The sequence below is a fragment of the Gymnogyps californianus genome, chromosome 5, assembly GCF_018139145.2.
Source record: "Gymnogyps californianus isolate 813 chromosome 5, ASM1813914v2, whole genome shotgun sequence".
NCBI lineage: Eukaryota > Metazoa > Chordata > Aves > Accipitriformes > Cathartidae > Gymnogyps > Gymnogyps californianus.
Window position 1 is genome coordinate 2729078 of NC_059475.1, and position 23355 is coordinate 2752432.

A 23355-nucleotide genomic window follows, 5' to 3' on the forward strand; every position below is an offset into this window, starting at 1 on the left:
GATGAAGTTTCAACAAAAAATAGCACAAACTGGTGTTACCAGCATTCAGGAGTAACTTTGTTAGAGATTAGCTAGTTTATTGCACTTTCAAATATTAGAAAAACAGCTATTCTAAATATTACTAAAAACTCAGGAAAAAAGGTTGCATTGCCTTTGCTGTGTTTCTGGTGTTTTGGTGCATTTGAAAAACTTATAACTATGTTTTCTTTCAGTTTTCATCAAAGAATAATGATGTATCTGCCTTAAACAATCGTGTCTCAGAATTAGAAATTGAAAATGAAGAACTACAGTCAAAACTGCAATCGTTACATGAAATCAGAACTCAAAATGGTAAAAAAAAGTCTTTTTCAGATGATTCAAAGTAAAGAAACAAAGATAAATGAACTTTCTCATTTTCACTTTCGAAGTGTATCTTTTTTTTAAAACAGATTCTGAAGTAACTTCATGCGACTTTTAACAATAGCATACAGTATTTAAGTCAGAGTTACAGCTCAGCTTTTCCTTTCCTAAATCTACCTGTGCATAATTCTTGTTGCGTTTAGGCTTAGGTGTAAACTTTTCCAGGAAGTGGAATAGGCATCTTCTTAGGAGGAAAAATGAGACCAAACATACTTGGAAAATTTATCAGTTTATATACAGTATAAAAACCAAAAAGTTTATATACAATAAACTTTTGAGAGCAGTGAGTTGCAAGTAAGTTAAGAATTATCTTTGCTTTTGTAAGGATTTGAGAGAGAATTTTTGCTTAAAACCTGATAGTTTAAAGTAGAGCTCTGTGAGAGATTTTTCTGTTTCACCTTGTGTTATTTTCTCTGACATCCTTTCTGTAAATGGAAAATGGTAGAATTTTCAGTTCATCAGTCTAAATTGTTAGCAGGTTAGATTTAAAGTACACATCAATATTTAATAATCAAGGAGTCAATTTAATGGGTAGATGGATAACACAGCCCAACAGAAGTCTTCTAACTGAAATGAATTATCATCTGAATTTTCATTTTGAATCTTTCTTTTAAATTTTTATTGACCTTCCTATTAGTTTTGTGTCCTAATGAACCAAATTTATTATGTCTTTGTAGAAGAATTGCTGACTAAGCTGGAAGTCTATGAAGAGCAGCAAAGGAAGTTGCAAGCTGATCTTGACCAAGTTACAAAGAGGGCAGCTTCACAGGTTAACTTTAAAATTGATTTGTATAAGTTACTGATTAACTCAAACAGTGCTAATTAGACTTTGAAAAGTGTTAGCTGGATTTTGGGCCTGAAAATTAATTTAGTGATATATGGAATTGTTATTGTCAGTAGCTGTTCAGTTGGATAACAAGCTGGCAGGTTTTGAATTACTTAAAAAGATTGCTTTCTACTTACTTTGCCATGTACCTTAAATTATATTTTTCCAAGCAGTTTACTATTTATTTAGTTACATTTAACATGAGTCATCAAAGTGTGGCTGTTATTTTGTGTACAATACGAATAGCTTTCAGAAGGAAATAGCAGCTGTAACCTTGACAAATGTACAGGTCCAGATAAGAAAATGAGAAGACTCAGAAAATATTGCTAAAGGGCTTTAGATGGATTAACAGTATACATTAATCACGGTAACTTTGTATAGCCCTAGCAGCAGAGCCAGCTTGAAACAGTTAATTATATTTTGCTCAAAAAGAACTGGTTTTTCCAAATTTTGTGGAGAAGTTGGGGTTTTTGGTAAAATCTTAAAATAGTTTTTATTTTGATGGAAAGGCAGAAACACTTTTATTCTGTTCACAGAAAAAAAGTTAATAGAGATTTGTTATCCCACATAAAGACAGTTGAATATTGTTTTACTTTGAAACATTGCTAAGATGACAATGTGCAACAAAAATATTTTGATTAAAAAATCCATTTTTTGTTTAAAAATATTTCAGATTAAAAGTGCCACTGGCAGTAGCGTTTTTGATATTTTACGAAGTGGTGAGGCTTGCTTTTCACGTAATTACTATAGCAATTATCATCACTTTCATAGATTTTTATTTATGCAAAGTAGTGAATTATAATGGATTGTTTTCTCTGTGAAGGGTTTGCCAACCTAAAGTGTTATTTACATTTGCAGTGGGATTTGGTAAATATATTTTCATGCACAGTTTCTCTTGTTAGGCCAGTGAATCAGGTAGCGTGGATGAATTGCAGAGTCAGCTCTTGGAATGGCAAGAAAATGTACCAGAGTCAGAGGAGTCCCGTGATCAAGTCAGAGAAGAGAAATCTGCTATGGCCTTGAGAATGGCTCAGATTGAGGAGGAGAGAGAAGGTGAATTGTTTTATTTACGATACAGTTACCATATTGTTTTATATATATATGTGTGTGTGTGTGTGTCTGCTATGCTTCAGACTGAATTGATAGCACACCACCATGACTCATTTCTGTAGTCGTAAGACTTGTATAGTTAGTGAAATTGCTTAAATTTGCAATTTCTACTTTTTCCTATTTCCTTGAATCTGTTTTTCATACATTCATCTTTTTTGTATCATTTTTATGAGTAGATGTGCTTGTTCTGTTTGCCATCTGAGTTGCTGCTCTGTAAGACTGCTTGAAGTTACTTCAAAAGCTTATTGTCTGCATATGAATGATCAATGATAAAAAGATCACCATGGAAATACTAAAGCTGCCTGCCTAGAACAACCGGTGAAGGTGTGGGGAACTATAGTGTTGGTTTGAATTTGATGAATGAAGGTGGTGCTTTAGTAAAATGTACCTGAGACAGAGTTTCGCTTTAATTAATGAGAAACCTTTCTTAGAATATTTAGTAATCTGTTAGTAAGTGTCACTTGTATAGGTCAGCTGAGTAACATTAACTGGCAATGGTTTGGAGCTAGTTAAAAATATTAAATTACCTGCAGAAAATAACATTTCAATTAATCTCAGGTTTTATAGTTTTCTAAATTATTAATAAAACAGATGATGAGGAAGTGAAGCAGCTTCTATTAAAACTTATAAAAGTCTGGTTAAATTTCAAATAGTTTTTACTGCTTATTTTGATGCCATCTAGTACTATATTGTAATTTTTGTCCTGTTAGTTAACTGTGTGGAGATTAATGGTAAATTTTGATGTGCACAACGTACCATCATAATTAATCCAGTTAGTTAATTCAAGCCTTCTCTTTTTAATCTGCAATTGAACTATTTTTCATTTACATGATCAATTTGGAAGTTCAGTATGTAAGCAGAGAAATGTTTTAAGGATCACATCTCTTCTTTTTGAGCAATTTACGCATGTAACGCTTTGGAATTGAAAGAGAATAATATTCCCTTCATTAAAACTACCTGTTATCTCCTCTGTGGTAACTACAGATCCACATGCAATATTAATGACAGTTGTAAAATTTCATCTGCGTCAGTCCGTGTTTAATTTTGCATTTTTTCCCCTTGGGATAAGCATGACCTTTCTGTTTCTTTTTTCCTGCCGTTACACCTGATGAGCACTCAGCGTCCCTTCCCCCTCCACTCCTACTCTACACTGCGATTTGGTCAGCCAGTGAGAACGTAGTTTCCCATCAGTTTTGTGCATGCAGGTTCCTGCAGCAATGGCAACTTGTAATATACTGTTGCTGATTTCTTCTGTTGTTGCTTCTTTTGAGGAAATTGCCAACAGTACCTTATAAGATTTGCCATTGATGGTACGTGGTTTTTAGCAATACATGTAACAAATGCTGGTTTTAACTTGATTTTTTTTTTTCTGCCTTGCAATACCTGTTTCTTCATTTATATTAACAGAATCATCTTTCTTCATTTTTCTTTGTAGTAACAGCTGACTCCATATTTATGTTGTAACCTTATCTAGAGAACAATTTCTTGGCTTGCTGCAAGTGGTTGTGACTAAGTGAGAATCGAATTCATTTATTCTCAGTAGGACTTGAAATTCAGTAGTATTTTTAAAAAAAAACCAATTATATTCCATCCCATAAATTGCAGAACTTTGCATGCATTAATATTAGTTACCAATATTTAAAGCAATATATAAACCTACTACTCATTCCATCATAGTCTATGACAGTTTGCCATATATGGTGATTGTCTCTTTTGGGTTGAATGTGTGGGGAGCTGCAAAAGCGTAGAGGATGACAGTATTGATTACATTCATAGACTGGGGCTTGTTTCTTCTGCAGACCACTAGAGATTGTGATATTTAGTGTGAATAGTGACACAAGGAAATATAGACACATCATTAGTTAATTTAAATGCAGTGTGTATCTGAAGAAAGGTGTTCTGGGAAGTTTTTCAGTTTTTACATTAGATATAATTGCAAATGAAAAGCTCCCTAAGCTGCTGTAAAACATTAGAAAATGTATTTACTAATTGTTGTTAAAGCAATGCTGAATTTAACTGAAAGTGTTTTAACACTTGCCTAAGTGTTCTAAATCATTCTGAAGCTCCGATTTCTATACTTTCATTTTTCATGTGACAATGGTAATTTCATTCTTTTTTTCATTATCAAATACTTAGGAGTTAGATATTTTGGATTCCTAAAGGACAGTGTGTTATTCATTCTGATTATACTTAAAAACAGATTACCTCAATTTCAACTTCCAAGAAATTGAATTGAATTTCTGCCCCCACCCCCCAAAGAAGGGGTTGAGTTCTTATCTGGAATAATGCTTGCTCCTTGAATCGCTTCACTGACTTCAATGATAGTTCTTGTAAAGAGAGGTTTAAGGTGTGTGAACAAAATTTGGCATTTATTTTTACGGCTTTGAAGAAGTATGTATAATGATAAAAATTTTAAAGTTGTAGAATCTATACTTGAAAATAAACAAAGGTGTGTAAAATGAACGCTGATAAAGTTCCAGAAGCCAAAGTGTAATTAAGCCAGAAGTAAAATCCAATTTAGCAGTCCTACTTTAACAGGTCATTAATTTTTTTTTTCTTTAACTTTTTTTCGTCCAGTCTTTTCTGACAACATGTTAAATATGTAATTTTGAAACATTACAGGAAGAACTTAAATCTAGTAGATGTTACAGAATAGTGTGTTAATTAAATTTGTGGTATAAGTAATCCTTGGACAACTCGGATGAAAGCTGAGTATTCCCAGTAGGGCTGAATCTCCTAATAGTTTTTGGTGTTTACCTCACAGATGCATCGACAGAAGTTCTCTTGAATTTTGCATGCTGTGAGGAGAACTGTGGATTGGTGTGGTTAAATTGAAAGCTAAATTTATAATTATCTAATTAATCTAACTTTCAATTAAAGTATGGAGCCACCTTTACTTTCGTTTCTTTTCACTGGCTGTTCTGTTTTGTCTGCTTTGCATGAAACATCTGTTTCCTAAGCTGTTACCCCAAACATGTTTTGTCATATCACAAAACAGATGGGAATGTACTTTAAATGAAAAATCATTTCTAACAATGAACAGGATGCATACCTAAGCTTTCATATTCTGAATTATTCAGTGTGTTTATTTACAAGTGATTCTGTATTTGTCTTAAAAAGAATGATATTGTTAATTTATGATAAGATGGTTTGATGCCAGTTTGCAGTGTAACACATGCTTGTGACTTCCTCAAATTCTCTGGCTTTGTAGCTCCTACTAAAATTAAAGTTGAAAGGGACACGTGTCATTTCCATAAAAATGAATGTGATTGTTCAGATTATAAAAACCACAGCTGTTTCAGCTGATGCCGTTGTCATACAAATTAGGTACATTTTAACCTAGTAAATTGAAATGAGATGTAATTTGGCATTTTAATTGGCTGGCATTTTTTTTAGTATCAGCATAAACTCACCCTTTCCAGTCTCCTGTATAAAGTCCTCATTTAGAGCTGATGGAGAAGTAAAGTTAGACATCAGTTTGCTGCTTCTTAGTGAGATATGCAGACTTTATTCTTATGTTTTCCATAGTAATTTTGGTGGGAAATCACAAGGTGAACGCAATGGATTGCTTCTTTAATCTTGTTCCTGTCAGTCATTCATAGGGACTTCAGCCTGTCCCTGGTCTCTTCTCATGTAGTAGTGTCTGATATAAATGTAACTGCTTTCCTGTGGCACAAAACTGATTGAGGATGACTGGTTCTTTCCTGGCTGCTCCGATCCAGCCATAGTCTCAGGGCAACAGGAGCTGGAGGAGGAACTGACCACAGTTCAAGGAATGGGCAGGCTGCAGCAGGCAAGAAGAAAAAACAATCAGACCAGCAGGAAGCTTCAGGTGGGTTAAAAGAGATAAGAGTTTATTTTTATCTGTATGTTAATAAAAATATGGAAAGTACTATTATTTATATGGTGCTTTACGCTTAAAAACGTTAAGGGCTTAAGAACTTAGATTAGTTATGTAACTGAAAACTTTGGTAAATTTAATGATCATGCATGTAGCCAGACGACGAGAAGTTCCAGTGGCATCACACCTCTATTCCTTGAGTAATAAGCCTACTTAATTTTACATTGAAAAATAACGAGCTTCTCTCTGGAGTAATTCACATGCTTGAAGCTATGTGCGTGCTTAATATGTTAAGACCATTTTTGGTTTAGATACAATCTTTACAAATCTCTTTGTTGGTGGAGCTTTCCTGAATAATTAGTAAGTAGTGTCAGTTCATTCAGGTGTACTTCTAGGTAGTTGGTGCTATAACTTGCAGGAAAAAATCATGATCTTTGTAAGAAGAATTAGGACATCATTGTCACATTAACATACCATTGGGAGAATAATTTTATGTTTAGTTAACTGCGATACTTTACCCTGAGATTCAGAGGACCCTAGTAACTGTAGAAATCAGGGGACCAATTAAGGTATCCCAACATAGTTATCCATTGGCCTTTCAGATGCCTGAGGGTGTCCTCAAAGGCCTGACAGATACCATACCATACCTGTGGGAGACTTGGCTTTTCTGGAAATAATAGCTGGAAGCTGGGCAGGTTACTCTAGTGTCCCCAGCAGTCCCATATACTTATATTTAGGCACCAGAATCACTTGCTGAGTTTTAGGATTTTTAATTGAAACTACACTTTTAATAGCAGAATACATATTTTACCCTTGCTTCCTTTTTTTCTTTAAATTAAAATTCTTTCTTATGTTTTGTGCATAGGAAGAATACAGCTTTGATAGAAAACAATGCTTTCAAGAATTGAACGTCACCTTGGATAGCACTGATTCAGCTGAAGGAGAAAATATGGGAGGTTGGTGGCCAGAGTACACTTCACCTAATGCAGGTGTGATAGCGACTAGACAGTTTATTAAAGCATGCACAGCATCTGTATTTTGTGTCTATTTTTGTTTTCAAATTCAACTAACAACCCATTTGTGGTGTATTCTAATCTTTGTTGAATTTTTTTGGCTTGCGTTTTCTTCCTTTTCATTTTAAAGCATGTGCGTGCTGGATGAACTGCCTAGTTTTTGTTCAGAAGTAGAGTATAAATATGACTAAACGCTGGAATTGGTTGAGCCTTGGTGCCCATGAACTATCCTATGTGGCACGATCATGTGTTTTTTAAGTTACAAGTCTCGTTCCTGTGAATGTGTTTCCAATCTATGTAACAGTTATGTTGCAAAACAGAATTGCATTCCATTGCTGTATGCTTTTAATTTAAAAATAAAATTCTTATTTTTTTAATGCAAACGTTTTTATATCAGTGGTAAAGGCTGCAAATAGATCTTATTGTTAAAATGGAATAGACTCCCTTGCAAATTTTGATACAGACCAGTTTACTTTGTTTATTAATAATTGCTTAAGATCTGATCCTGCAAGTACGTGATTAACTTGTGATTAAAGTAACGAGAGCCACACTACTGATTGAGCCACAGTATTGTTTAGAACATTTCTGCCAGGTTCTCTGAGTTCTTGAGCTATGCAACTTTATTTTGGCTTTTCAACAGTTAAGGGTACTTTTGCCATCTAATTTTTGGAAATGCAGGGCCTCTGGCATTTCCAGTGGAAATGGTTGAGATCTGACTGTGCCCAGTACTGGTGAGAATTGTGAATAAAAAGCTGGAACCATTTCTAGACTTCAGGAATTTTAGTAGACCTTTCTTGAAATAATTTTTCTTCTTTGACTTAAGTAGGTTTGCGGAGTGTGGTTGAAGAGTTGGAATTGGAAAGAAATCAACTGCAGGAACAAATTCTTTTTCTAGAAGAGCGTTGTCAGGATTTGGAAGATAGATTGCAGCTTCAAGGTAGAATGGAGGCTCTTCAGGTGAGCTTTTGTAGTTGCGTAAAACCTGATGATATAAGAGGATAATTTTTTTCTCTGTATTCTTACAATCATAGCCTACAATAAGACAAAAATGTCAATTTGCAGCTAGCAAAAATGTCTAAAGCCTACTTTATACTTCATAATTATGTTGGCAGAGAGTGTACACGTAGTATATTATGCTCTGAAGTTGAAGCCTGTGACTTCTGTTCAGCAAAAGTAGAAGTCATCACACAGAGAAACTTGTTTGAAAGTAAGCTTTGTTATTTGTTTTAGGAACATAGTAAAAGGCAACATGATTGTCATTATTCTTTGTAGGGGGCCTTTGTCAGAAGGTCCAGAATTAGATTTTGGTACTACTGGCATAAGTCTCCCTCTTCTTACATCCCTCAAGTTTCTTTTATATAAATGTGTGTGTATATTATTATTTTTATCTATATTGTCCTGGTTTCGGCTAGGACAGAGTTAATTTTCTTCCTAGTAGCTGGTATAGTGCTGTGTTTTGGATTTAGTAGGAAAAGAATGTTGATAACACACCGATGTTTTTAGTTGTTGCTAAGTAGTGTTTATACTAAGTCAAGGATTTTTCAGCTTCTCGTGCCCAGCCAGCAAGAAGGCTGGAGGGGCACAAGAAGCTGGGAGGGGACACCGCCAGGACAGCTGACCCAAACTGGCCAAAGAGCTATTCCATACCATATGACATCATGCCCAGTATATAAACTGGGGGGAGTTAACTGGGAGGGGGGATCGCGGCTCGGGAACTAACTGGGCATCGGTCAACGAGTGGTGAGCAATTGCATTGTGCACCACTTACTTTGTATAGTTTAATTCTTTTAGTATTGCTATTGTCATATTATTATTATTATCATTATCATTGTTTTTCATTCCTTTCTGTCCTATTAAACTGTCTTTATCTCAACTCACGAGTTTTTTTCCTGATTCTCTCCCCCATCCCAGGGGTGGGGGGGCAGTGAGCAAGCGGCTGCGTGGTGCTTAGCTGCCGGCTGGGGTTAAACCACGACATATATATATATACACACACTTATAGAAAAGATACTGTGTAAATATAGAAAAATAATTAATAATTTAATATTTTTATATACACAATCTAAACCCCAGATATTAATTTGATATATATTTATATTGTAAAATTATTCAATGCAGGCACCACAAGGAACAGTAAAGTAAATATTTATCAGAAAAGTTATTTTTAGTATTTCCTGATTGACAAGTTACTATGTTCATTTGTAAACCTTATTTTCACTAAATGACACAACTGATCTCTTACTCAAACTCCTTCAGGCTTGGTGCATTATTCATAGTTATTTATCTGTTAAGTTGCACGTGTATAAAGAATTAATGATTTTAAGATGAAAGACAACCTTATATTAATTATTACTTGAGAGTCTTGTAACAAAGCCTTTCAATACAGGTAACGTTTGGTGTAGATGAAGAAGGGCAGCTATTGAGGGCGGTACAGGTGTGTTCTGCCTCCTCCAAAATGCTAGCCTATTTTCATCAGAGGTGACAAGTTTGCCATGTTTGTCCTATTTGCTGTTGATTCTGGATATGTGTTCTGGTTTTGGTTGCTGTTGTCAGATTTTTTTTTTTTTGTGGCTTTATCTTTGAATTGGTGCAGTGGATCTGGCTAGAGTAGGAGATTTGTACTGTGTTTAAAAAAACAAAACAAAACACTGTGTGAATGAAGCTTGCTTCCTTTTTCTTTTCTCCGCAATCCCCCATATGCAGGTTTTTGCATTCCTTCAACCTGAAAAAATAGGCAAAAAAAATTTGCAAGTTTGGTACTGTCTTCAAACCAATGAGGAAAGTATTCTTTCAAAGCAGTAGCTTCCCCTGTTAAGATAAGTAAGCTGCCTTAACACAGTATGAGTGTGTGTGTGTGGTTTTGGGTATAGAGCAATCATCCTTGAGTTCATGCTATCATAGCATTGCTGAAGGAGGTATTTCTGAAAGGTGGGTTGCATCTATTTGAACTAATATCATATCTGAACTTGTGGTATTAGTGTTGTATTTTGCACTGATATCTGCTAAAGTGCTAGAATAATGGTCTCTTATTACCAGGTAGGGTGTAAATCTTCTGAAGAGTCAGATTTTTATGACTCCAGTTATCTCATGCTCTTCTGGGTGTTTGTATGTGATAATGCTCTTCGTTATTGTTTTGTTGCAGAATGAAAATGAACGTTTGCAAATTCAACTCACCCAATTACGCACCCAACAAATGCGAGATGCGGAAAAGCATCAAATTCTGATCTCTGGCTTGAATGAAGAGCTTAAAGGGTAAAATAAATGTTCTTTACAACTCCGTACAGCTTTAGCTTTCTTTGCTTTAAGCTTAAACTTCTAATGAGAAGTATAATCTCTGAAAACACTTGAAACAGAGTTACTTGATTCCTGCTTCTGTTTGCAGTCATGTTATTTTTGTACTTGGAAGTTTAAATGGAAAGTGTAAAATAATTATTCTTTTAGGAAAATAGTTTGGGCTAGTAAGTCTAGAAAGCTTAAAGCAGGCTTTGTTTTCAAAATGTCTAAATATATTTTTTTTTCTTAGATTAAGTGACAGAAATAGCTTCCTTGAAAATTCACTTGGAGAAAAAGAACAAAAACTGTTGAGCATGACAGAAAAACTGGAACAAATTGAAACTTTGAGGAGACTGCTTCAAGAAAAGGATCTTCTGAATAAAGAGCTTGGTGAAAAGTTTGTGCATACTGAGCAAAAAGTAAGTTGAAGTTGTTGTTAAATTGTATTTAATTTATTAGAACTGGCGAGCATTAGCCATAACTTTCCATTTGTGTCCCAGCAGCAATATTGCTGTTTTTCCCTATCTGAAGGTTTTTGCTCTGTTTCTTTACAGTTTTGTTCGCTTCATGTAATTGCTTTGCTTTAAGTTGGGTGTAAGGATTTTAGACCCTACACAGAGCTTTGCATGAAAGTATTTATATTTTATTGGGGTGATAAGTTATCCTCATTTATTATTTTCAAAGTATAAACTCCACTGTTGTGTAAACTCACTATTATAACTCTAACATCACAATTTTAATATAGTTCTGTGTATTTCTATCACATTGACTTTTATTTTTAATACTAAGCTGAATGAAGCCTTAAAGAAATGCAGTGCGTATGAAGTGGAGAACACTGAGCAGAAAACAGTCATCGGTGATCTAACAGAAAAAGTTGCTACACTGAAGGAAAAGGTAACTCATTAAGATAAAGTAAGAGAAGAAATTTTATGTTCTTTTGACATGGCCCATTTAAATGTCAGCAAAATAACAGCATTAGCTGCTTAAAATTTCATACACTAAACTTTTTGTATGCTAAAACAATCTAAACAATAACATGGTTATCTTGTGACTATACAGGTGGGTACAGATGGATTACCTTAGATACTCGTTCTACATGTGGAGTGTAACTTCCATTCTCCCTCTAACATATGTTGGAAGTATTGTAACACTATTTTCTTGATGTTTAGACTTTGAAACAAGATGGCGTGGTAGAGTCGATGCAGCTGGATCTGGACCAGACGAATGAAGAGCTTGACAAATTGAATACAAGCCATTTAGAGGAAAGATCTCAACTTATTCAAGATCTCCAGAAATGTGAAAGAGAAATTGATAATCTTAAAGAAGCACTGGGAGAAAAAGACAGGGAGATGTCTGTCCTGTCTTTGAATATGACAGAATATTCTGAACAAGTTATCATCCTGAAGCGTCAAATACAATGCAAAGAGGAAGAAATACGAGGAATGGAAGAGGCTTTATCAAAGGCTGAAAGGGAAACTCATTTGCTGAAAGAAGTACAAACAGCTGATGTAAGAGATGCAAGCATGAAGATATCTGTCCTTTCTGAGCAGAGTAATACAATGAGACTAGAGCTAGAGAGAGTTAGAGTTGAGAATGAAGCTAAAACCAAAGAAAACGAGGAATTAATAAGACAAAGCAGTGAGAACAGCATTACAATTAAGGATCTCCGTTCTGAAATCAAGGCCAACAGTGTTGCATACCATAACAAACTTGCAGAGTGTGAGTCACAAATTACTTTGCTGAAAGAACAAATTAGTAAATCATCTGAAAAGCTACAAGAAACCGAGGATAAACAAAGAAAAGAAACTGAATATTTGAAATCTCAGCTTGAGGAAAACAATACTCTAAAGGAAAAATGGAACAATTTGCTTAAAGAGAAAGAGAGTAAAGCAGAGACACTTGAAAATGAGTTAAAATCAATTAAAGATTCGTACAACAAGCTGGTTTTGGAAAATGCTAAAAAAGATGAAGAGTTGGCTGAGTTATCTGGGAAGCTTATAGAACATACTGAACATCAGGAAACAATTAAAAAAGAATTACAAGAGAAACAAGAGTTCATTATTTCATTAGAGCAGAAGCTTGGGGTTTTGGAGCAGCAAAATGAAGAAACTAAACTTAAATTAACTGGAGATCTGAAAGCCAAAGAGACATGTTGCGAGGAACTTAATAACCAATTAAATGAAATACATAAACAAATGAACAAAGTGGAAATAGAGACGTGGGAGAAAGCTTCAGCTAATAAGCAATTGCAGGCAGATCTTGAAGGGAAAGAAGAAAAATTGGCAGAGCAAATAAAAGTAAATGAATATCTGAGAAAAAGTATAGATATGGTGGCAAAAGAGAAGGAACAGCTGATCAGTGAAAATGAGAATTTGTCCAAACTCCTGGACGTAAAAGAGTGTGAATTGTTAAAGAAAATCCAGGCTCTGGCAGAAATAGAGAATAAGTTATCTGTTAGCACTGCTGAGTACGAAAAAACTCTTTCAGCACTAAATTGTGATAAAAACACTCTGGCAAAAGAGATTGAACAACTTTCACTACTTGCTAAGCAAAAAGAAAATTCAGTTGCAGAACAGTTGCAGGAGAAAACAAAGGAATATAATGTGCTAGCTGATCAGTTGTTTGAAAGCAAGGAACAGACACAGCAGTTGCATGAACAAATGCAGTCACTTCTCATTCAGCTGAAGGATACTAGAGACAAAGAAATAAAGAAAGAAGAAATGTTAAATAATAAGTTATCTGAATGCAGTAGCCTAACCCAAGAGCTCAGCCATAGTAAGGAAAAGAATTTACTACTACAGCAACAAATGCAAAGTGTAACTTTGGATTTTGAAACTGCAAACAGGTCTCTAGAAGAGAAGATCCTTCAAAATGATTCATTACGTAAGGAAATGGAAGAGAGTAAGCTTTGTATTGTAGAGCTGCAGGATGAAGCGAAAAATCTTAAAGATGAAAAAACAAAGTTATCTCAGTTGGTAGAGGAAAGAGACCTGACTGTAAAAAGTCAGGGTTCAGAACTTGAGAAGTTTCGTAGGCAAGTTTCTGAAAAAATGGAAGAAAGTACAGTGTTAAATAATCAGCTACAGCTATTAAGCAAAGAAGTGGATGTGCTTAGGCATGAAAAGGAGGACTTTTCAAGGTTATTGAGCGAGAAGTCACGTGAATGTGAATTTCTTCAGTCACAGTTGGTACAGCAACAGTCCGAAGTTACTTCGGCAAGGCAACAAGCACATACAGCAGCTCTAGAAAATGAAAAATTGAAAGTAGACATTGAAACAGTTAATGTTATGGTAATGAAGAAGTCAGACGAAGTAGCTGCTTTAACGTCACACTTGTCCCAACAAAGTCATAATATTTTAGCTCTGAAGGACCAAATTGATGGCCTGTTGATTGAAAAAGAAAACTTAAAAATTGTCTTTGAAGAAAAAGAAACTCTCCTTTCTGAAAAGGAGGCTCTGATTCAGCAAATGAAAGATAGTAAAATGGCAGGAGAAGGGCAGTATATGCAAATCATTTCAGATCTGCAAAACCAAATACAAGCCCTAGGTTTTGAAACCAGCCAGCTTAGACACTCAATGCAGGAAAAAGAAAATGAATTTAAGAGGCAAGCCCAAGAATTAAAGTTATTAAAAGATAAATCTGAAGAGTCTGATGTACTTAGGGTTCAACTGTCTGAGAATATGGAGGTTATTTCTGACCTTCAATATCAGCTTAAAAATGTGACAGAAAAATCATCCCAGTTGAATGATTCAATTATACAGAAGGATGAAGCTTTAAAACAAAAGTTAGATGAATACATCAGTTTAAAAGCACTGCTTTCTGAGGTACAGGAATCTTCTGTTTTGCGGGAGAAACAGTTAGAGCTTTTAGCCTCTGAAGCAGAACAATTAAAAGTACTTGTTTCAGAAAAAGAATTAACCGTCAACAATATTTCATCATTCAGTGAGAATTTAAAGACGCAACTTCAAGAGAAAGAGAATGAATGTGAGGTCTTAAAGAAACAGGTGTTAGAGCTGGAGGAAGTGAAAGTAAATTTACAAAAAGAAATACACCATCAGAAGAATGTAATAAATGAGATGGACCAGTCCTTATCAGAAAAGGAATCATCTCTTATAGAAAATAAAGGTCTCCTCAAAACTCTGAAGGAGAAAGCAAGGAAAGATGAAGAGAAGACAAATTTAATTTCTCAGCTCCAAAGTCAGGTACATGAACTAACACAAGAACTACAAAAATCTAAAGAATTAGTCCATGAGAAAGAAAATGCATTTTTAGCTCTTCAGGAGAAAATTGAAGCACAGTATGAACTAAGAACTGAGTTGAATGCAGCTCTTGGGAAAAAAGAAGTTGTTATTGCTGGACTGCTTAATTCTTTGAAGGAGAAAGATACCAGTATGCAGTTGGCAGATAGCAACGTTAATGTTCTTTCCAGTGAGATTGAGGTTCTCAGAGAAAAATTAGAGAAAAGTGGTACAGCCATGAAAAACCTTACTAAGGAATTTCAGGAAAAGAATGAGAAGCTTGATACTAATCAGAAGAAAATTGATTCTTTGACTGTTGAACTTGACTCTCTTAAAAACGAACACCAAAAAGCATTAGACCAAATAAGTACATGGGAAGAACAACTACAGCAAAAAGAATTGGCTGTGGAATCTCTGCGTGTGAAGTGCACTGAACAGGCAGATAACATAGCAAGTTTGAAGTTAGAGTTGAACAACGTAAATTCCAAATCATCTCAAGACTGCCATGACAATGCGCTTTTAATAGGTAGTCTACAGTGTCAGGTAGAGTCTTTAGAGAAAGAAAAACATGTGTTACGAGAAGATGCTGATAAACTGATGGCTGAAAACACACAACTTACTGCATCTCAAAATCATTTGCAAAAGAAATTGGAAGAGCTCCGAGAAATCAATGAAAGACTAGAAACCAGTGAGAATTATTCAAGAATGCAGATAGATGCTGTCAAACTGCAGATGAAGACTGAAAAAGAGAAGTTACAGATGCAGGTTAGTGTGAAGGGTGAAGAACTTTCTAAATTAGAACTTAAATTTGAAACTCTAGAACAAAGTCTACTTGAGTCAGAAAACAAACGGGTGACAGAACTTGATAGGGCAACTTTACAAAATAATATTCTTACTGAGCAACTGAGCAGTTTAGAAAGTGAAATGAAATCAAAGGATAGCAAAATCCAGTCTTTGCAGCAAGAGCTGAATCTTATAAAAGAGGAATTAACTCAAAGCTTATCTCCATTACTTAGTAGTAGGCTTTTATGTAAAGAAAAGAAGGCACAGACTTCAGATTCTGAACTGCAGCTAACTGATAGTAAAATTCAGCTGGAAAAATTCTCCACTCTGATAACCACTATTTTGAGCAAAGAAACAGAAGGAGAACAATTGCAACTGGTGCTTTTAGAAAAACAGAAAGAAATAGACATCATGAAAGATGAATTAAAAAGGATGCAGTCACTTGAGAAGCAGAAGGAGTTGCTGCATAATGATATTGAAAAGATGAAGGGTAAATACGAATCTGAAATTGAATGTCTGTCAGAAGAAATGGTCACAGTCAAGGAAACATTATGTAAACAACAGTCTCTCTTGCAAGAAAGGGAAGAGTCTTTTGCAGAAATAAATAAGCAGGTTGAATGTCTTCAAGACAAGATAAATAAATCAGAAGAAATAGTAAGAACCAGTCAAGAAAAACTGCATGTTGAAGGTAAAAAAGTAACAAGTCTCCTTGAAGAAATGGGAAAAAAAGATCAACTTATCGAAAACTTAACTTCCCAGGTAAATCAGCAGAAGGATTTAATTTCTGGTCTGAGCCAGCAACTGAAAGAAAAAGACTGTTCTGTTACCCAGATCATGGAATCATTGTCTAATGAAATGCTGAATTTTTCTGAAGAGAGAAATACATTAAATACCAAACTGCAAGACCTTGAAGCTGTTAATAATAGTTCTGTAGGAGAACTAAACCGAGTATTGCAGGAACTTGAGGTTTGTAAGAAAGAACTGGAACACAGTCAGGTTACCTTAAGCAGTAGAGAAGCTGTGTGTAAAGATTTAATGAATGAAAAAGAGGAGATGCAGTTTAATCTTGAGAAAATGAGCAAGGAAAAAGAGAATCTGAAAAAGAAACTTCAAGCAGCATTGATAATAAGAAGAGATCTAATGCAAAAAGTTGGAAAACTAGAAAAGAGTGGACAGGAAGAAATAGAAAAAGAGCAGAAAAAAGCAGAGGAGTTGTTGAAGAAAGTTAAGGAGTTGACAGACAAGCTGAAACTAGTTGAAGTACAAAATAAAGATTTTGAGTCTCATCTTGCAACTTTGAAGCAACAACTTTTAGAAAAAGATACCAAAATAAGTGATTTGACTGAAATTTTGTCTGCAAAAGCCTCTTATGTAGAGGAACTTCAGGACAATATTGCAGAACTAAATGATGTCATTGCTGAAAAACAAAATGTATGTGAGCAGAACCTAAAATCTTTAGAGGAAAAGGACTGCATGCTTGCTCGTACGCAATCTATGCTCGATGAAAACGCAAGTGCATATGAAGAGGAACGTTCTCAGCTGCTCTTAGCTCTTGAAAAGGCCAAGTCTGAAGTAAAGAGGAAGGAAGAATTGTTGAAAAATTCCAGTTCAGAAGAGCCTGATTTAAGTGCTGGGGACAGGAAGAAGTGTCTGGACCCCAACAGTGACATTAATGTCATGAATCAATTAAAAAAAGAAAAAGAAGCCTTAGAGAGGGAGCTTTTGGTCAGGACAGAAGATATGAAAAAAATTCAGAAAGAAAGGGAAGAGCACACTAAACTTGCAGCAGATTTTGGTGAACAAAAGAACTACCTTGAGAATCTCAAACAAGAACATAAAGCGCTCTGGGAAGTTCTTCAAAGAAAATGTAAAGAACTCGACTTTGACTTTAATCAGTTAGAAAAGTACCCTCTAGGGAAGGAGCTGGCTTCACCTAAGGCAGTGCTGGGAGAAGAAGCAGCTGACCTAAGGAATTTGGAATCAGACAAACGAAGTAAGGTTCAGGTTGCATGCTTAAAAGAGGCAGAAAATGTGATCGCTTCAGTGGCAAGTAAAGACACTGAGTTAAAAGAACTAAGAAGCAATTATGCAAAACTTCAGGAGGAAACAGAAATATTAAAGAAAGAGTTGAGAAAAATATCAGTTGAATTTAGTGATGAAAGAGAAGAAACAGTCAGCTTAAACTCTTTGAGACAGCAGGAGCAGTACCAGGAGCAATATAAGGGCAGCTTGTTGGAGGACATAAAGCAGCTACAGAAAAAACTGAAAGCATACGAGGCTGAAGCTATAGACGTTAAGACAGCGCTTGAACATGTGAATAATGAGAAAGAAGCACTTATTAAAAAAAGTGAAGAGGATTACAAGATGAGCCAGGAGAAACTGCAGAGATTGAGAATTGAAGCTAAGAAGGAGGTTGCAGAAAAGAATGAGGAAATAGAAGCATTGCGTTGTTCACTTAAGGATTACAAAGATAAACTTGATCTCGAAAAGGAATTATTAAACGAAGCGGTAAAGGAGGGCAAAGAAGCAGCCCACCATTACAAAACAGCATTTGAAGAAATGAAGAGTGAGAAAGAGAAACTTGTCAGTTGTTTAGAAAAGTCCAATTTGGAACTAATTAATATGAAAAAGGAAGTAAAACATTTCAGTGAAGAAAACAAAAAACTACTGACAGAGCTATGTATGCTACGTGAGAAGGCTGAGATGAGTAGACCTGTGGGGTCATGCAAAGAGCTTAAGGAAGAAGATGATACTGAAAAAGAATTGGGAGAGTTTTGTTCGGAAAGTAGTTCCCTTCAAGGGAAGTTGCAAGGTAAAGGCGCCTGTTTTCAACTGTCAGAGAGTGATTACTCCGGGAAAGCTAAACTGAGAGAAGCAACAGAATGTCAAATCCAGAAACAAATGCAAATGATTGAAGCGCCGCTGGCAAAAACTGCAAATGTAAATGATTCTAAACCACAAGAGCAAAGAACTATAGCAGAAGAGAAGTCCAGAGAGCGCCTTCAGAGAAAATTACAGGCGGCTTTAATATCACGTAAAGAAGCCCTGAGAGAAAATAAATGTCTAAAAGACCAGATTGATAAGCTGATGTTGGAAAGAGAAGAACTGGTGAACAAGACAGGGATGCTTGAACACTTGTTAGAGCTTGGTGGAGAAAAACAAAGTTCAAGTACTGTTTCTCCATTGTCTGAAGAGGAGAGCCTTGTTTCTGAAAATGCTAGGCTGTTGACTGAAAACGAAAACCTCACTGCGGCATGTGAAAGTCTTAAATCCACCATGGAGACCATAGTTCAGGAAAAAGAGGCCTTTTCTTTCCAACTAAATACCTTAAAAGATTCTCAGACAGTTGAATTAACAGGATGGAAGGCTAAACATAGTGAATTAAAGCAGGAGTATGAATCACTTCTTCAGGCGTATGAGAATATCAGTAGTAAAATAGCAGATATGAGGCAAGTTATTGATCTCAGTAGAAAAGAGAAGCAAGAGGCTATTCAGAGACTCAGGGAAGGAGAATCTGAGAAGGAGGCTCTTAAGAAGCATTTACAAAAACTCATCGATGAAAATGAGTCTATTAAGAATCAACTGAAACAACTCGGTGAATCCAAGAAAATGGAAGTTGACGAATTACAAAGTAAAGCAGAAAGGCAGATATGTGAGCAAGAGGCAAGGATGCAAGAATACCAGGATCGTCTTCATGAACTCACTGAACAGAATCATCAGCTAATGGAGGAAAACGAGCAGCTGAAACAAACTTCTGAAAATTTAAAGCAGGCTTTAGAGAAAATTCAGAATGAAAATGATATCCTTCACAATAACATCACTGTAACTAAAGCAGCTTTGGGCGAGCTCCAGGTTCAAATGGAAGTGTACCAAAATGATATGCAATCTAAAATCAATGATGCATTATATGAGAATGAATCATTGTTAAAGGACGTTAATGTGTTAAAGGAAAAACTCTCTGAAAAAGAACAAGATGTGCTTGTCCTAGAACAAGAAAGAAAATTAATTTCAGAAAAAGCGAAAGAAACTGAAAAATCGTTGGACCATAAAAATCATTGTCTAACAAAGCTGGACATGGAATATAAAAGTCTTACACAAGAAATTGTTAGTCTAAATGAAAAAGTTAAGATTTTAGAGGATGATAAGTGTCTGTTACAGGAAGAACTCGAAAATGCACAGGAAAGTTCTTACAAAGTAAAGAACGAGAGAGAATTTCTTGAGACAGAATTGCTTAATCATGTTAAAAAGGTTGATCATCTTACTGATAGAATGAAATCAGCACAGGTACAGAATAACTTGCTGTTACAGCAACTGGAAGAATTAAAGGCAGAAAAATGTAACATGATTAGAGAAAAAGAGGAACAGCAGTTACATCTTGTAAAAATGTTTGAGGAGAAGGTGAAAAGTGCTCAGAGGGATAATAGTGGAAGTAAAAACAAAACAAAAGAATTGCAAGAACTCTTAAAGGAGAAACAGCAGGAGATCAACCATTTGCAAAAGGATTCTATAAAGTTCCAGGAGCTGATCCTGGATTTGGAAAGATCTGTGAAACTGTCACAGTCAAAAAGTGAAAAATTTGAAAAGGACTTAAGTAATACGTCAGAAAAGCTTGCGAAATCAAATGAAGAAATACATCATCTCAAGGGAAAGCTTTCTTCACAGATGAACTTGTTGGATCAGTCAAAGAATGAAGTGGACAGGCTTACAGATGAGAATCTAAATTGGAGAAAAGAACTTAAGAAGAAAGAAGACGAACTACAAATTCAAAAGAGAGAATATGAGAGAGAATTGGGATTTAATCTTCAACAATTAAAATCGGCTCACAAAAGAGAATTTTTGAACCTACAGGAAAGACTCGGTGCCCTTGAGAGAGAAAAAGATAGGGCAATTAGTGAGATTCATGGTTTGCAAGGGGAAGTTAGCATTAAGGACTCTCAAAACAAGAAACTTCAAGCAGATTTGAATGCGGCTTTGGCACAATTAGCTGCTTTTACAAAGTGTATGTCCTCTCTTCAGGATGACCGGGACAGGGTAATCACTGAAATGAAAACCTGGGAAATGCAGTTCAAAGAGGCCATCCAAAATAAAGAGAAACAGATAGAAGACAGTAATAAAAGAATAATGTCCTTACAAGATGAATTGAAAGACAAAATTACTCAGATTCAAGAAATGAATATCAAATATTCTGTGGTAGAGGAAACAAAGGATGAACTGTATTTGAGGCAAAAATCTGTTGATGTACAACGATATGAAGAGCTCTGCAGAATAAAGGAAGAAAATACCGTTTTTTTTAACAGGCAGCAAGAATTGGAGAGTGTTCTTCAGTCCAAAGAAGCAGCTTTGCAAGCACTCCTTAAAGAAAATAATTCTCTTAGTCATCTCGTAGAGAATAGTAAAAGTGCAGGAAGAGAGATAAAAGCTCTGGAAAGTAATTTTACAAGACAGGAACAAGAACTGCAACAGCTTCTAGCTGAGAAGGAAAAAATTAATGCTGAATTGCAAAAGCAGATTACCATTTCTGAGCAAATGAAGATCATGCTAAATAATAAAGACAAAGAAATTTCCTTACTCATTTCTTCAAAAGGTGATGAAATTTCTGACTATCTGATTCAGGTACAGACTCAACATAGAAAACAAATCGAAGAGTATGAACTTCGGTTAAGGTCTTTGCAGATCAAGAGACAGCAATCTGAGGAGTCCTGTCAGAGGATGGAAAATGAATTGAGAAGTCTCCAGATGAAAGCAGACAAAGCAGGTCAAGATAAGGCTGCAATTGCCGGTGAAATAGATGCCTTTAAAAAATCAATGTCATCTCTTCAGAATGATCGGGATGATCTTTTTTCTAAATACAAAGAGCTGGAACATCTTCACCAAGATGTCTTAAATCAGCGGGACAGTCTTGTAGTTGGCAATGCAAGTGAGAATAATGCTTTGAAACAAGAATTAAGGATACTGCTCAATCAGATAGATGATCTTCATTCTGAAAATGCAATGCTAAGTGCACAGCTGATAAAGTATAGGGAAGATCTGAACCAAGTTTTATCTCTGAAAGACCATCAGCTGAAAGACTTACTTAAGCAGAAATTGGATTGTATTAAAAGCCTTGAACAAGACAAACATGATCTTCAAAAACAAATAAAAGAAATGCAACTTTCCAGTGAACTGCAGAAGGATACTTCTGTATCTTTGGAACATGAAAACAAAAAATTAATGTCTAAAGTAAATGATTTAGAATCTTTAATTGCATCATTAAACAAAGAGAAACTTGTTTCTGAATCTGGAGAGAAACTGCTAATTAGTGATAGTGTTCAGAAAAAAGAATGTGTATCAAACAGACAGTATGGAGAAAATCAGAAGAAGATTCAAGAACTGCAGAAATCAAGAAGCAGGAATACTAAGGATGCAGATGAAGAATACAGTAAGACTCTTTTGACACTTGAACATGGAGATGAACCTGATGCTTTTGCAGAGAAGATGATACTGGAAGTTCAGTCTCAAAATAGCGAGCTGAGGTCCCAAAATGAGGCCTTTGGGAAAGCAATGACTGCTCTGCAAAATGATAGAGATAGGATAATAGAGGACTTAAAGGTACTTCAGAGCAAATACACGTCTGAACTCAAGACTGAAAAAAAGAAAGGAGATGAACTTGAAGCTGAATTGGATGGCTTTAAATTACATCTTATCAGTATGCTCAGAGAAGATTCTCTTCTGAATCGGGCTATTTTTGATGCTGCAGATAAGGTTACGCTTGATCAGATTGCTGATGAAATTGAAAATCTCTGTAGGACGTTAGTCAGTCGAGAGATGGAGGTTAGCAGGCTCTCATCTGAGTGTGGGAGTTATGTTCACCAGATTGAAGCGTTTTCCAAGGCTATGGCCAGTCTTCAGGATGACCGAGACAAATTGCTGCAGGAACTCAGCAATCAGAAGGTAACTTCTGAAACAAAACAGGGCACAGCTTCATTTCCCATTGGTTGTAACAGCATCACTGGGATAAATTCTTTTAAAAGTTATTTGGATACGCCTCAGAACAATAGGGAAAGTTTGGTAAGTTTTAATTAGCTACATCACTTTGTAATTTTTTTTCTTTATGCAGAGAATGCTTAGACACATTATGGATTCTGAAGTTTAACTTTGTAAATTATGTGAGTGCTAAGAAAACATTGTGTGACTAGAGAAGGTGTGCTTCCAATTCTGGGAGTTTAGGTAATTATCCTGTTAAACAGGAGCAAATGGAGAAAAAACATTATCCTGTAATTAGAATTCTGGCACCAATAAAACTTCAACCATATAGTTTTCATTCCAGTTCACTAATCATGTTTATTAAACGTAGGCTAAAGAAGGAGCCAGCCTTGCAGCTGTTGAAATATCAAAACTGAAGACCAAGATTGATGATTTGGAGAAGGCATTGCATCAGACAAAAGCCTTCCAAGCAGAAACTGAGAGAGAGATTGCATCATACCAGAATGAGCTTGCTGGATTAAGGTATAAATGTTAAAATTAGATGGTACATGTGGCTCTTGTTTAGAATTCTTCAGTGACTTCACAACCTGACATAAAACTGACACAAAACCAAAATTATGTAGAGTTGAGCAGGAAGTAGGGTAAGAATATTTCTGTAATGTGCAAAATGAACTTCCACAGGGTTGTCTTAGTTCGCGGTTATCCTTGTATCTTTATGTAATGGTCTCTTGGTTTATGTAAAGTTTCAAACAGTCTTAATTGAATGTTTTCTGTTCTGTTGGTGACTTGGATATATGGAACTACAGTTTAAGAATCTTATTTCAATGCTTGGTATCATATTCTCTTCTTATCAAGTAATTGATATGGCTGAACATTTCCCTCCCCCAATCTCTTTTTTTTTTTTTTTTT

At 35.4% G+C, this 23355-nt stretch overlaps 1 protein-coding gene across 5 annotated transcripts in view; it reads left to right on the top strand.

Annotated features, from left to right (window-relative positions):
• Nucleotides 1-23355, top strand: part of LOC127017158 (golgin subfamily B member 1-like) — a 45341-nt gene that overhangs the window by 11770 nt on the left and 10216 nt on the right. Inside the window, exons 12-24 of one of the 5 annotated variants that reach the window (XM_050898097.1) lie at nt 213-330; nt 1077-1168; nt 2128-2278; nt 6013-6167; nt 7042-7165; nt 8016-8146; nt 9576-9623; nt 10332-10441; nt 10713-10881; nt 11252-11356; nt 11632-17334; nt 17389-22530; nt 22817-22968. In XM_050898097.1, coding sequence (XP_050754054.1) covers nt 213-330; nt 1077-1168; nt 2128-2278; nt 6013-6167; nt 7042-7165; nt 8016-8146; nt 9576-9623; nt 10332-10441; nt 10713-10881; nt 11252-11356; nt 11632-17334; nt 17389-22530; nt 22817-22968 — 12200 coding nt within the window. Of the gene's footprint in view, nt 1-212; nt 331-1076; nt 1169-2127; nt 2279-6012; nt 6168-7041; nt 7166-8012; nt 8147-9575; nt 9624-10331; nt 10442-10712; nt 10882-11251; nt 11357-11631; nt 22531-22816; nt 22969-23355 lie in introns of all 5 variants that reach the window. The other 4 variants (XM_050898093.1, XM_050898098.1, XM_050898095.1 and 1 more) reach the window with 4 other exon arrangements.